Source organism: Rhinolophus ferrumequinum, chromosome 14 (genome assembly GCF_004115265.2).
Source record: "Rhinolophus ferrumequinum isolate MPI-CBG mRhiFer1 chromosome 14, mRhiFer1_v1.p, whole genome shotgun sequence".
In the NCBI taxonomy this organism is placed as follows: domain Eukaryota; kingdom Metazoa; phylum Chordata; class Mammalia; order Chiroptera; family Rhinolophidae; genus Rhinolophus; species Rhinolophus ferrumequinum.
This window is the reverse complement of record NC_046297.1, coordinates 1,944,565-1,959,466: the sequence shown is the minus strand read 5'-3', so window position 1 is coordinate 1,959,466 and position 14,902 is coordinate 1,944,565. Positions and strand designations below refer to the sequence as shown.

At 43.1% G+C, this 14,902-nt stretch overlaps 1 protein-coding gene across 4 annotated transcripts in view; it reads left to right on the top strand.

Annotated features, from left to right (window-relative positions):
- WWP1 (WW domain containing E3 ubiquitin protein ligase 1) overlaps nucleotides 1–14,902 on the top strand; it is a 79,814-nt gene that overhangs the window by 32,723 nt on the left and 32,189 nt on the right. For 3 of the 4 annotated variants that reach the window (XM_033126853.1, XM_033126856.1, XM_033126855.1), the window contains exons 6-9: nucleotides 36–173; nucleotides 261–327; nucleotides 2,851–3,035; nucleotides 8,927–9,269. In XM_033126853.1, coding sequence (XP_032982744.1) covers nucleotides 36–173; nucleotides 261–327; nucleotides 2,851–3,035; nucleotides 8,927–9,269 — 733 coding nt within the window. The remainder of the gene's footprint in view (nucleotides 1–35; nucleotides 174–260; nucleotides 328–2,850; nucleotides 3,036–8,926; nucleotides 9,270–14,902) is intronic. The other variant, XM_033126857.1, reaches the window with a different exon arrangement.

The following is a 14,902-nucleotide window of genomic DNA, read 5'->3' as shown; positions in this document are numbered from 1 at the left end:
GGTGGTGTTTTCCAATTAGGATTTTTCTTTTCCAGTGGAAAGAGTGAAAGAACAGTTAAAACTGTCCTTGGAAAACAAGAATGGTGTTGTGCAAACTGGAGAGCTGACTGTCGTACTGGATGGACTGGCGATTGAGCTGGAAAGCCTAACGAACTGCAGCTCACCTCCAAGCAGTAAGCTGATTGCTGGGTTGTTAAAGTTGGAAGGGAAGGCCTCAGGAAGTGCATCAAAACCCACTGTCTTTCTCTCTTGTCGTTCAGTAGAAATACAGCAAAATGGGGATGCCTTACATGAGAATGCAGAGCCTTCTGCCAGGACGACGACCAGGTAGGACAGCGCGCTGCACATCAGGGGCCGTTTCTTTCCCACATGCGGAGGTTTTAACTTGAACCTTTTCTTAGAGTTCGCCATAGAATTTAAAACGTCATTCGATTGAGTTCCCGAGAAAGTCGTTTTTAAAAACATGACAGCCCTGTTGAGCTCTCATCCACATATATAAAATGCACCCTCCCGAGGTGCCCGCTTCAGGTTTAGTGTCATCACACAGTTGTGTCACCTCCCCTCCCGTGTGCACTCATGAGCAGGCTCTCCCCCGCCTCGCCTCCAGCTCCTGCTGCCCACTGAGCTACGTCTGTCGCAGTAGCTGTGCCTGTTCTGGCCATTTCTCATAAACGGAATCACACACTCTGACCTTTTGTGACTGGCTTCTTTAACTGAGCGTAAGGTTCCTCCATGTGGCCTGTAGCAGCACTTCTTTTTTTCTTGTGGAAATGGGCTTTTTAAAACCTGAGTGTGCCAGGTTTGTCAGTAAAGAGAGTCAGATTGCGTGTGAAATGGGCATCTTACTGCTGTCTGAGCTGGCAGCTTCCTGAGGTCACTGGAAGATAAACGCTGCACAGATGTGGTCTCCCTCAGAAATCGTCCTGCCGTGTCAGAAACTCCCTTGCATGCACTCTGATGGTAATTAATAGAGGCTTTCTGTTTAGAATCATTTAACTTGGAATAAAAGCATATACTACGTGAGGTACGATGGAATGAACACATGAAATTATGAAAATATATTGCTGTAAAACTAACTTGGTGCATTTGAAGGAGTGTGCTAGTCTGTGACCTTATTAATCTGCGGTCACTAATGTCACTCCTCCTTAATTGCCATTCAGTGATTCTCGTAGTGCATGTGAACAGGCAAGGATGTCTTCTGAATATATATTTGGCTTAAATAAATATATCCAGCGTCCGTATTATAATTTACATTGAGAAACTTAAGGACTGAAAGGGTACAGCAATTAGGTTCATTAAAATGGTGTAGTGTATTTGCATGTCTATTTTAGAAAGCTAGAGGCGCGTGCTTGCATCACTACCAGTCTGAAAGCTAATGTTATTGCATTGCCCAGTAACACATTTTGCAGGAAGATTCGTTCTGCAGCCCCACGAGCTTCACAGGCGCTCTCTAACCTGGCCTGCTCGCTGCGTGGCTGGGGGGAGGGATGTACAGATCAGAATCACTTGGGAGCTGTTTTCAGACTTGACCTGCCCAAACTTCCTCAACACATCTGATTCCAAAAGTACAGGTGACAAGGGGAGAGGAGCGTGGCCCTCGTCGTTTCCTCATCAGATACTTGCTGAGTGTTTGGAGCCAGGCACTCGTCCCAGCCCTGCTCCCATGAGGTTTCCATTCCGGTGGGATCAGGGTGGATAGTGCACAAGGGAGAATATGAGTTGGTTGGTGGGAGACAGGGAGTCAGTTGAGAAGTGGGACGCTGAAACAGGACAAGTGACAGGGATGGAAGGAAGGGGAGGAAGTGCCATCCGAGCTAACGCTAAAAAGCCGAAACTGAACCATTTCTGCAGAGTTCTGAGGGAAGAGCCCTCAGGCAGAGGCCATCCGAAGTGCAAAGAACCTAAATTTCTTTGTGGTTAATTTATGCTCTACAAATTCCTCTAACTCCAGAATTTAACAGTTAACTTTGGGGTAATCGCATAGTCATAATTCTACTGCCTCATATATCAAAATTTGTCATAAACATCTGAAGGCTTTTCAGCGTGTTCTTCTATTTAGTACAATCGATACAGTATATCTGCTGTGACGTGAGCACAGGGAGTGTGAAGAACGAGATCAGAGAAATTGGCAGGGTTAGGGGCCGAGTTTGCAAAAGCTTTGTTGACTGTGGTAAGCAATGTAGGTCTTATTCCAAGTACAGTGGATTGTAAGCAGGAGGGGCCGTGCAGCCAGGGTGTGGAAAGCTCTCCTGGTCACTTACACAACGTCACGCAGCTCCCTAGCCACTACCAAGAAGAGTTAAAGTGTTTGCCTTTGTAGTTCTTATTCGTAGGTAAGTTATACACTATAAATTCTTCTAAATCGATGGCATAATACTTAGCCTTTGCTCATCATGTACTCATAATTTTAATGCCTAGTAATAATAATTTACCATCAATGTTTGAAGACTTTTCCAGTATTCCATAAAATTGCAATAGTTTTAAATTGATTTTTGTAAGTTTCACAAGCATTTTGAAAATACTTTCAGAGTATTTAAAATAAAGATTGATCTTCTTAGGCTTAAATATTTAAAATGTACACTTTGAACACTATTTCGACGGACTGAATTCATTTTGATTTAGCATATTTGTATTTTTTTGTATAGCTTTATCTGCCAGTATGGATGCACTTAGAACTTACAATAATTTAAATGTTTGCATAATAAAAGCATGCGATATGTTTGTTCATTACTCTCTGTATCTGTCATTTTGCTGGAATATTAAGAACTCAGTAATGATTTCTTACGAAAATTCTGGTGCAAAGCTGTTTAATTGTACTAAGTCTCTGAAGTGAGGCTCCTTCTCTTGAAGGCTGGCTGCTGAAGGCACTAATGGAGTCAGCGACCCTGTGTGTGCAAACCCCCCAGCACAGAGCTCACGCTGCTCATGCGTGCAGAACGGAGACAGCACGCCACCATGTCCGTCTCAGGGCGCTGCCAGGCCCAAGAACACACCAGCTCCGGCCCCACTCGCGTCTGAGCCTGCCAATGACACTGGTAAGCACTGCTCTTTATGATGCGTCTGGAAACGAGAACTAAATTAAACTGAATGGATCTGTGCCTACACTCTTACTTTCAGTCTTTCTTGATCTTCAATTCTGTGATAGGAATTTAACAATTACAATGCCTGAATTATTTGTAATCATTTTGAAATTTTCAAGATTATTTAGGAACATACCCCAAAAATCTATTAGTTTCGAGATCACAGCACATTTCACTAAGAAAAACTTCTATGATAGCTAGATTGTTAGGCTTTATGCCACGAAAAGTACTATTTAATTCATAATGTGGAATATGTTTCTAAAAGAATTTAAGCGAATTCATTGATGTGTCAGTAATGAGTGGTTCCTTTAGCCTGTCTTTCAGTGCACAAATATGTGTTTGTTGGCCTATAACTTAGTAGAAAAATGTACTGTGAGCCTATATAGGTCTCAGAGAGTTTCATATTTTCCAAGAGGAAGCATTATTCTATTACAAAAGGAATGACCCTGTTTTTCAATGGGTTCAGCTGTGAAAGTTTATGCATTATTTTTGTTTGATCTTTGTATATTAACTCTTTCAAATGAATGTCTTGAAACTGAAACATTTTAGAATTTGCATAAAATGACTAGCGTGTGTGCTGGTGCTGGCGCTGGAGTCCTGGTCTCTTGATTCCAGAGCATGTGTTCCTTCCTGTTTTTTGTCCATTTGTGGGAATGTATTCAAAAGTAGAAACTTGTAGAGAAGCAATTCAGTGGTTAAAAGAAAGTAGATGGATTTATAGTTAAGATACTTGTGTATTTATACTCAGGGTTCGGGGATATGTATCATGCATTATCCTGAGAGTTTTTGTAAACATGGGAATTGATGGGAATTTTGAAAATTTTTTAATTGATTTTTTAATGCTGCCCTTTTTTAAAAATATGGATTTAAAGATCTTAAGTACCCGAATAGGTAGAACTTTTTAGTCATTAATTTAAAGTGCTGGAAAATGAAGAGAAAATACGTATAACTGGGGTAAAATGTGTGAGCAGATGCATTTATTTTCTGATTCTGGCCAACTTTCTAGTAAGAACATTTGTCTCAGATTTCTGTTAGCAAAGCAGAAAAGGAAACATCATCTTAGATTATTCAGAATTGTCTCTATATTAAGAACAGATCAGTTCAAACAGCTGCTATTCCTGAGATTCCATCTTTTAAGATCTGTATGAAACGGGACCATAAGTTAAACAGCATCCTTAATTCTGAGAATAAATATAATAGTGTTTTCTAGAACTCTGCCTTACATTATTTATCCTAAATTAAATCTTCCAGTTTTTAAAAATAGCTTGAGGAAGTACCTATAGGAAGGACCAAAATTTCATCTTTTAAAATACCAACACCTAGAAACATGGTTTATCTAAGTACTAGAATTCGTCACAAGAGAGCATGAATCCAGTGGTTTTTGGCCAGAGGAGTTTTTGAGTTGTCAAATACCCATACCAAAGACCTGGCGGAAAAAACCTAGTTAATCCACCCATAAAAAGAAAATTATTATTTTAAGCAATGTGACTTCCTGGAAATACTCCAAAGAGGCTGTGAAAAACAAAAATAATCCCCTTATGTGACCAAATGAATGAGCTGGTTGGTTCTGTGGGACGAGCATTGGATTCCAAACACCAGGTCCAATCCCATCCTTTCTGGAAGTGATGAGCTTGCAGGCCCAGTTCTTCAGTAAGCCCACGCCTGAGGCAGGAGACGCGCGTCCTGAAAGCTGGTCTGAGAAGGATGCGTCCGCCTTTCTCTCATTCTGGTCATCACCATCCATTTAGGGATGTGAAGTCGGAGATTCGGCTCTTGTTTCTGCAATGCTTAGCTGTTTTATGAGTAGATTGCGTTTGGGTATATTCAGATGTTGATGCAAGAGGAGACGACGCCCCCTCATTGTAGAACCTTGTTTGCACTCCACAACCTGTCAGATACTTGATAGATTCTTTCCATGGGAATAAATTCATTCCCACCTTCTTATTTACCCTTGCCTGAAATGTCAAGGTAAAAGTAAGACACAGATGAGGAACTGGAGAAGAAAGTTCCATCATCACTATTTCCCGTGACAGTCACAGTAACTACGCGGAACCTAAGACAGTCAGCGTAATAAGGCTGACGTTGGTGCCGTCCCTGTTCCAGACACTGCCTTTCCATTTACGGAATCAACTCTCTGTAACTCTGACATTGGTACTAGTCCTGGAGGGTCGGAGGCCCAGGGAGGCCAGAGCCGGGCCGGGGGAGCGCTGGCCTGTCAGCCAGCCCTGTGGCTCTCAGCTCTGCACCCTGCTTTGCTGTCCACCTGGCTGGCAGAGCTGTGCTGGGCCTCAGGTAACACTCCTGCAGCCACCTGATGACTTTCCACTCCGTGTAGTCCTGCTGGTGACATCCAACCAAACAATCCAAGAGCTGGCCATCCATTGGCTACAAAGGCTTCCGGAACCTGCCTCGTTGGTAGCGACCATGTCACCAAGGTCATTTGTGCCATGTGCCATCCCTTAGTGGGAGGATGAATTCAGGTACATTTTCCAGGAATGGGATAGTCTCTTTGAAGGCGTTAGTGTAGAAATGGCGTTCCATTTCTAAATTAAGGACTTGGAAAATTAGTTCTCTTTGTTGGGCTGGGGTGGGAGTGTGCATATCCTATGTGTAATACTGCACATGTTTCTAATCCCTCACCTGCAATTCCAGAATCCTAAAATCTTGAAAGCCCAAAGGTTTTCGGTAAACTCCTGTGATGGCAGAATGACTAGAACTGGTTTGAGGGTGTTTTGAGTTTGTCATGCTTGGTATGAGTGCTCCTGCCTTTTGCTGCAGAAATAAATGTGTGCCCCCAGACCTGCTTGGGTGCTAGTGTAATGTACAGTGTCTGTGCCACGTCACCTTCCTGAAATCTACACTGAGGAGTTCTGGGACACACTTGGCCCAGGAGTTTCCGGGAAGGGCCTGTGGGCCTGTGCCAGGAGTTTCGGACAAATGATTTCACCAGAGACAGCGTTGTACGTGAGGGCGCCCCCGTCCCGTTCCTTGAGTCTTGATTAAGGGGACCCATCTGATAAGTGTAGTTGCTGTGAATATTGGTCATCATTTTAAGCTAAAATGGTAGGCAGTCATGTAGAGGAAGGTTGGATTTGGCTCCTAATAGGACTTAAATCCCAGTTCTGCCACTTGACACATTAACAGTCTTACCTTGGATAAACTCAACAACCTCAAAACTTAGCCTCCCCATTTATGAAAAGAGGATAATACTGAACTAACTCCCTATTAGGATGGTTTTAAAGGTCAAGCGCCATAGTCTAAAATGTCCACCATAGTCCTTGGACACTGGTCAGTATTTAAGGAAAACATTTTCTTCCCCACTTCCCCACTTCTTCCCCCCGCCCCTAACTTTTAGTGTAAAAGGACGTTTTCTAATATACAATTATTGTTTGATTAATAAAATAGCTCAGAGCTCAGCATTAACTGATTTCACAAGTTTCTTAGACTTTGCTTTTAGCCTTTTAGTCTGAAATGATTACAGATTCACAGAAAGTTGCAAAGAAATGTCCCTGGAGGTCCCCTGCTCCCTTTCCAGCCTCCCCGTGTTAACATCTTGTGTAACTTGGTACCGTGGCAAGGTCAGGAGCTGGCACTGACACATCCCTGGGAGGATAAAGTAAGATTCCCCTAAAAAGGTTTAACAGATTTCTAATAAACATTTCAGTAAGTGGTATTTTGTTTGGCTTGTTTCTGGTTTGATTGAATTATAGTCAGAACGTGGCCTCCTGATGGTAGAATTGGGGATTTCATTTTGTCCTTTACATATGCCAATTTTTCTAAAAATTCTGAGAGTATTTGGATGCCATATATACACACACACACACACACACACACACACACACACAGTGTATATATATACACACACACATATATATATGTGTATATATATATATATGTATATATATATATATTAGAAAGTCAAAACTACCTCTCTAATGGTAATTGAGGTCAGGTATGTTGACTGTTATTAAATCCTTCCTATACTTAATATTTCTACTAATGCTTTGTCTGTTACCTGTATAGTTTTGAGAGGTCTGTTTAGTTTTTCTTTGGTTTGTCTTTAATTTATTGATTCAACAAATATTTGTTTTCATATGCCACGCATTTTTTAGCTGTTGGGAATACAAATTTAACAAATCTGACAAAGTTTTTGCACTGTGAACTTAATGAAAAAGAAAAAAAAACAATAAATAAAATGACTGCACAGGCTGAGAAACAAAACAGTGTGCTGTGTAGCCGGGGAGGGGTGGGGGTGGTGAGCGTTACATAAGACACTCAAGACTGCCTTCGGAAGGTGTGACTGAGCAGGGACCCCCCAGGAGAGACCATGGGGACAGCTGTGCACACCCCTGCAGTGGGAAGGCGCCCACAGAGCACCGAGAAGGCAGTGCAGCTGGGGTGGGGTCCTGCGGTGGGGTGATGGGCTTGGAGTTTATTCTGGTCGTACTGGGGCTCCACTGCTGTCTGTAAGGCGGGCAGTGACAGATCTGCCACGTGTTTTAGAAAGGTTCCTTTGGCTGCTGTTTGGAGAATGGATTGTAGTTGGACGAGAGAGGAAATAGGCTGTGGCCTAGTGGAAGCCAGAAATGACGGACGGGGCTTAGTGTGAAGATGGGGAGGGCTGCGGAGAGTGCTTTCGGGTGCGTTAGGAGTTTCTGCCTCGAACAACTGAGGCATTTTCTTCCTCTGTCTCTGATAGTTTGTGTTTTATGTCTATATTTTAGTGTGCACACAGGTCTGTGACTGTTTCTTACTGGAGTGCATTATCTTTTCTCCAGTATTCCTCTTTTGCCATTTACTGTGATTATGCTCTGAAAAGACACTGCTTATCTTTTCTTTTGTGGAAATTAATTTCACTCATCGAAGGGTAAACATTAAAGGAGCTAGTTCTCTTCAGTAAACATCAGATAGAAGACACCAGAATTTCATCTCTATGTACACATTCTCTTTTCATTTCTCCATCTTAACCTATCATATATAAATATTAAAATATAAATATTTTATTTCTTGTACTTCATTATTGATATTTTTTCCCCAAAGTTCTTCTCTCCCCCACGCTTGGTGTAGAACTTGATTGATTCTGTCGTTCTTTTGCACTTAACCATTTGATTCCTTCTCTAATTTCTAACGTTTGAGTCTCTATTTTCCTTTAAAAATCTACCTGAAGATTCCATTACTCTTATTTATGGCTTCCTCCCCATTTCAATTAGAACTTTGATGTGTAATCTTCTAATAAGTTTTGTTCAATAATCTGTTCTTTTTCCACTTTTAATTTAACTCACTGTTACAGTGACATATAGTTGAAATGGATCGATCACCTTTAAAAGGAAATTAAGAAAACTTTCTAACAGTGGATTGCAGTATTGGGTTATTTCTCCGGAAAGTACAGAACGCGCTCCCAGACCTTCTTTGCAGCCCTCTGTAGCACTATGTTACGAATGAATTCCATTGTATGTTCCCCACTGTTGGCAAAGACTTCTCTTGATATTAGCTACCATTTGCACATAAAAAGGGAGATTGAAAGGGATCATTTAAAAGTTTTTTTTTTAATAACCCATGCATACTTTCAGAGCTGATACTTTGGAGAAAAAAACCTTTGTTATCCTAATGTTGGTTTCTCTTTCCTAAGTTAGGTGTGTGTGTGTGTGTGTCTGTGTGTGTATTCTTAAATTTTTATTCACATGTTCATCTCTAAACTGTAACAAAACAAAAAATGATGTGCCTTACTTCCATTACCACCTGCTCCATTAAGTCTGTGGGAATGAGACTCTGACTGAGTGTGACGGTGCAGCCATCAGTGCTCTGTCGTTCCTTGTCAGGTCACCTTTCTCATTTTCCCTTTTCAGTTAATGGAGAGTCACCCTCATCGGCCCCTGATGATGCCTCAGGGGCTGCAGTGCCCTCTGAAGACACCGCCTTGTCTCCAGGTCACACTAGTGCCACCAGTGAGGACCCGCCCGGTCCAGAAGTGCCAGCTGCCTCAGGACAAAACGGCTGCGTCCTTCCTGACAGTGCAGCACTTGAGTCTGAAGCTGGCCGTGCCCTGGACCCGGGTGCCTCCTCTTCCTCCTCTGCCTCGGCCTCTGGGACCGGCTCTGCCCTCGAGGCCGCCAAATCCAGGCAGCCGGCTGGGTGTGAGGAGCCCACCCGGCCCTCGGGGACCCCTGGCACCGATACTTTGCCCTCAGGGTACGTCCGTTTCCTTTTCAGATGTTTGACTCACATTTAAGTAGCAGCTTTTTCCTAAGTATGACTGTTGAATGTGTATACAATGTTTCCTTTGTTCAGTAATTTGAAATCTGAGTTGCAATCTGATTCATACTATTTGTTTGCTACAAATCAAGTACAATTTGCTACAAACTTAATAATAACCATTGCTCATCTAGTCAAAGTACATGCAGAAGGAAGGGAAAAGGAAACAAACTGATGGGAATTGCGGGACCCTCTTGATTGGATTCTTGGGTCATTGTTACTGTTAGGTAAGAGCGAGCAGGACACAGCGTGGTCACCTCAGTTCTCTAGCTTCCTGTGTGGTCTGTTCCCCGCACCCCACGCCTGACAACCAGCAGCCGTCCTTTTTCTCCCTTAGTGCTGCGTGCAGGGCCTCCTAACCCTCCCGATGGGTTGTTACAAACTCGGGTTTCATTGCGGCTTAGTCATGGCCTCCTTTGCAGGGTGTCCTCAGCGTGCTCCTGCTCCGTCTGGCCCTCCTGTGCTTCTTGCTCACATGTTCTTTTACTCTTTGCTTGGCTCTGACGACACAGACATTAATTCATGATTCATTGTCTCTGCTCTCAAGAGGCTCATTCAGTGGCTCAGCCTTGCAAATGCACATTCACGGTAGAGCTTGCAAATGCTGGAATGGAGGTGAGGACATGGCGATTCCCCGCGTTTCCCTGCACAGCCCGCGTGTCCGCCTGTGGCTCAGCCCTCCTGCCCTCGCTGCCGCCGGTGTCACCGCAGCTCGCTCTCTGAGCTGGTTTGCTGGGGGCTCTTCTCCAGCTCTTCCCGCCCTGGCCCCCGCCTCCCTGTGGTTGCAGCCGCGGTCTCCCGCATGTGTTTCCTCTGGGGGTTTGCACTGCCCCCTCACTTTAACTGTTACATCTGTCCGTCCAACCAGAGCTTTCACTGAGCTTGTTTTCATCTGCTCACCGGAAGTCCCCACTTGTGTCTCCTGCATGCATCTCAGACCTGACATTGTCCTCCCGTCCCCCTCAGCGATCTCTCATTGTCCCTTTGTCTCCTGTCTGGCAGCTTAGTCACCGATCCTAGTCTCTTGCCTGCTCCTGTGACACAGACACACAGGAAGCTGTTCTCACCGTCAGGAATCTCATGGTCTCGTGGCGGGAGAAGAGCAGCAGTCGGGGATTCAGTGAGAGTGACACTAGAGCTAAGCCTGGGGTGCCGTGGGCGACATGCAGAGGGAGGCCGAAGACTTCTGTCTGGATGAGACGACCGGAAGTGGGTGTCTCGAGAGGAGGGGGAGTCAGCAGAGCAGGGCACCGGCTGGTGCCCGGCAGAGCCGGGCGCATGCTCAGGTCTCCAGCACCCTTCGAGAGCTCTGTGGTCATCACAGCCTGAGCGCAGCACATGGGGCAGCGAGCTGTGGGTGCCCGAGAGTAGGCAGTCCTGTGAGAACGTGGTACCCGCTGAGGGTTTGAGAGTTCTTCCTGCAAACCAGGCATAAGCACTAGAGGATTTCAAGTAGAGCAGTGACACATCACACTTGGATCTTATTAAGGTTATTCTAGTGGTTGTGTAGATGGTAGGAATTCAGGAGACCAGACAGCAGGCTCTTTCATAATAAAACAGTAAGTGTGTAAACCGAACTCAGGAGCCACATCAGTGCTTCCTTCCACACGCTGCAGCCACCTTCGTGAGCGCGGCAGTGGGAGCGTTGTGCAGTATCGTGAGGAGTGATTTTCGCATTGCAGGCTGCACCCATTAATAGGTCAGGACTGGCATTGGAACACGTAATGAAGGAAATCAACATAGACCAGAATAGAAAGTACTGCAGGGTGTGGTGGCCAGTGAGAGTAGTCACTGTTCCGGAGTTTGTTCTCCTGCGCTGCGTTCCTGTCAACCGGCACTCAGCAGCATCTAGCGCACCCGATGATTTGCTGTTGAGTTGTATGAGTTCCTTATACATATTGGATATCAGCCCCTTATCAGAGGCGTTGTTTGCAAATATCTCCTCCTATTCAGTTGGTTGCCTCTTTGATTTGTTGATGGTTTCTTTTGTTGTGCAGAAGCTTTTTAGTATGATATAATCCCATCCCTTTATTTTAGCTTTGACTTCCCTTGCCTTTGAGGTCAAATTCATAAAATCTTTGAACCCAAGGTCTATAAGTTTAGTAACTATGCTTTCTATGCATTTTATTGTTTCAGGTCTTATGTTTAGGTCTTTGATCCATTTTGAGTTAATTTTGGTACACGGTGACAGCAGTCCAGTTTCATTCTTTTGCATGTGGCTTTCCAATTTTTCCAGCACCATTTATTGAAGAGGTTTTCTTTTTTCCATTGTATGTTTTTGACTCCTTTGTCCAAAATTATCTGTCCATATTTATGTGGGTTTATTTCTGGGTTTTCAATTCTATTCCATTGGTGTGTGTTTGTTTTTCTGCCAATACCATGTCACAGAAAGACAAAGGATCATATAAGAATACTATGAAGGACTATGTGCTACCAAATTCAGTAACCTAGAAGAAATGGTGATATGGACAGTTCTTAGAAATAGACAAGTTCTTAGAAACATATAGCCTTCATAGACTGAATCACAAAGAACTGGAAAATCTAAATAGACTGATCAACAGTAAGGAAATTGAATCAGTCATCCAAAACCTTCTCAAAAGCAAAAGTCCAGGACCAAATGGCTTCATTAGTGAATTCTACCAATCATTCAAAGAGGATATAACACCTGTCTTCCTCAGACTCTTCCAAAAAATTGAAGAAGAGGCAATACTTCCTAACTGATTTTATGAGACTGATTTTATGAGATCAACATTACCCTGATACCAAAACCTGGTAAGGACAACACAAAAAAAGAAAATGACTGACCAATATCGCTGATGAATACAGATGCAAAACTCCTAAACAAAATTCTAGCAAATTGAAAGCAACAATGCATTAAAAAGATTATATGTCACGACCAAGTGGGGTTCATCCCAGGGGCACAAGGATGGTTCAACATATGCAAATCCATCAATGTGATACATCACATAAACAAAATAAAGGACAAAAATCATACGATTATATCAGTCGATGCAGAAAAAGCATTTGACGAGATACAACATCCATTTATGATTAAAACACTTAATCAAATGGGTATAGAAGGAAAATACCTTAACATAATAAAGGCCATATATGACAAACGCTGAGCTAATCTCATAATTAATGGTGAAAAACTGAAGCCCTTTGTTCTACGTTTAGGAATAAGACAAGGCTGTCCCCTGTGACCACTGCTATTCAAGATAGTGTTGGAAGTCCTCGCCAGAGCAATCAGGCAAGAGAAAGGAATTAAAGGCATCCAAATTGGGAAGGAAGAAGTTAAAGTGTCACTTTTTGCAGATGACTTGATTCTTTATGTAGAAAACCCTCAAGAGTCCCCCAAAAAGCTATTAGAAGCAATAAACGAACATAGTAAAGTTGCCGGTTATAAAATCTATGTACAAAGTCCATTGCAGTTCTAAATACTATCAATGAAACCTCAGAAAAAGAAATAGAAAAAAACAATTCCTTTTGCAATTGCAATAAGAAGAATAAAATTCCTAGGAATAAACTTAACAAAGGACCTATACACTGAAAACTATATGACATTTTTAAAAGAAATTGAAAAAAATAAAGAAAAGAAATTGAAGAAGATACAAAGAAAAGGAATGACATTCCGTGCTCATGGATTGGAAGAATCAACAATAGTTAAAATGGCTGTATTACCCAAAGCAATATACAGATTAATGTAATCCCCATAGAAATCCCAATGGCATTTTTCAAAGAAATAGAACAAAAAAATAGATTTGTATGGAATCAAAAAAGAGCTCAAATAACCAAAGCAATCCTAAGAACAAAGAACAGTGCTGGAGGTATCACACTCCCTGACTTCAGCTAGTACTTCAGGGCAACTATAACCTATCACTAGATTCTACAGCTGCCATTTTACTCCGCTGCTTTCTTACATAGCTCTTCATCTCTCTGTCCACCGAATTTTTAAATGCATTTCAGTAAGTTGCAGATGCCAGTACATTTTTCTCCTCAATATTTCAGCTTGCATATCATTAACTAGACTTCAAAATTTCTTCGTTTTTTTTTTCAGTAAAGTTTACACAGAAGGAAATACACAAGTCTTCAGTGTACCATTTTTAATAAGCTTCAACAAATGCATATATCTGTTAACCCAAACTCTTATCGAGGTAAAGAACATTTCCATCACCCCAGAATGTTCTCTGAAACCCCTTTACAGTCAATCCCTGCCCTAGTTTTAGAGAGGCAATTGCAGTTCTGATTTTTTTCCCACTACAGATTATAGATTAGTTTTGCCTATTCTAGAACTTAACAAATGGAATCAGTACGACTTGTTTTGAGTAGGTCTCTTTGAATCAGCATGATGGAAGCGGTATTGTTTCTCTTTGTAACACTTAGATCACCAGGTGACACCCTCCATTTTCTCTGCACTGGTCTGAAAAGAGGCTTTATTTTGTCCATTTCTGTATTCCTTGTGCCTAAAACTGCCTGCCATTTAGCAGGTTCTCAGTAAATATTTGCTAAGTTAGTGACCTGGACCTTGACTGGGTGGCTTGGAGTGAGTGAGCCGTGGGGAACAGGCCGTGGCTTGTCAGTGCCTCTGAGGAAATGGGGAACAAGGTCAGAATCCACTCAAAAATCCCCTGGCATCCATTGAATTGAACAACAAAGCGGATTGGTGACCTCTGGCAGAGTGGTTTCTGGGAAACGGAGTGTGGTGGAGCCAGCCCGAGGGTGCGAGCGTGAGAAGACTCCCCTGGACACTGGGAGGGGAGAGTTTGTGGACTTGGCAAGACCAGAGGGGCCGTTCCTTGTTTTGTGAGACGGGAGAGACTTCAAGGGGTCTGTCACCTGCAAGGGCAGGAGGTAGTGGCCACACAGCAGGGAGGTGACTGGGGTTTGGGACAGGCAGGTCTCGTCCACCCCATTGTCTCACCTTGAGACCCACGGTTAGCTAACGAGGAACTAACTTCTCTTGTTTTTATTGTAAAGTCTCACAAAGTTCTCCCAGACTACCTGTTTTTGTTTTAACAAGGTCTTCTTCAGGAATAGGCTTTGAAAACTTCTATACGATGTCTTAGTGAGACGGGGAGGCTCACTTAGTGAAAGGAGAGTATCGTGGTTGAAGGTGAAGTGTGGCCGTTACAGATTAGCCCTTCTCTCCGGGAAATGGAGGAAATCTGCTGAGAAGTCTCCTCAGTCAGGGGGTACTCATGAGATAATGGGGTGTCGAGCCAGGGCCAGCCGGCTGCTTTTATATGTTGGAGCACAGGCACAGCTGTAGAGGGCGGTCACTGAGTCCCCGGCCCACCTGTGTCCCCCTTCGCTCTCCGTACTGCCCCCCTCATTGGACTGGAATGTCCTTTCTATTGAGAGAGTGACTGCTGATCAGTGGTAATCTCTTACTAGGTTTGTGTATCCATAATAATCTCGATTTTGCTGCTTTCCCCACAAAGCCTGAAATATTTACTCTCTGTTACTTTATGGAAAATGTTTGCCTACCCTTGATCTAGAGCATAGAAAATGATAAAGAAGATATCCAAAAGTACTTCTGAATATGCTGTTCTGTGTAGCAAGCAGTTTAG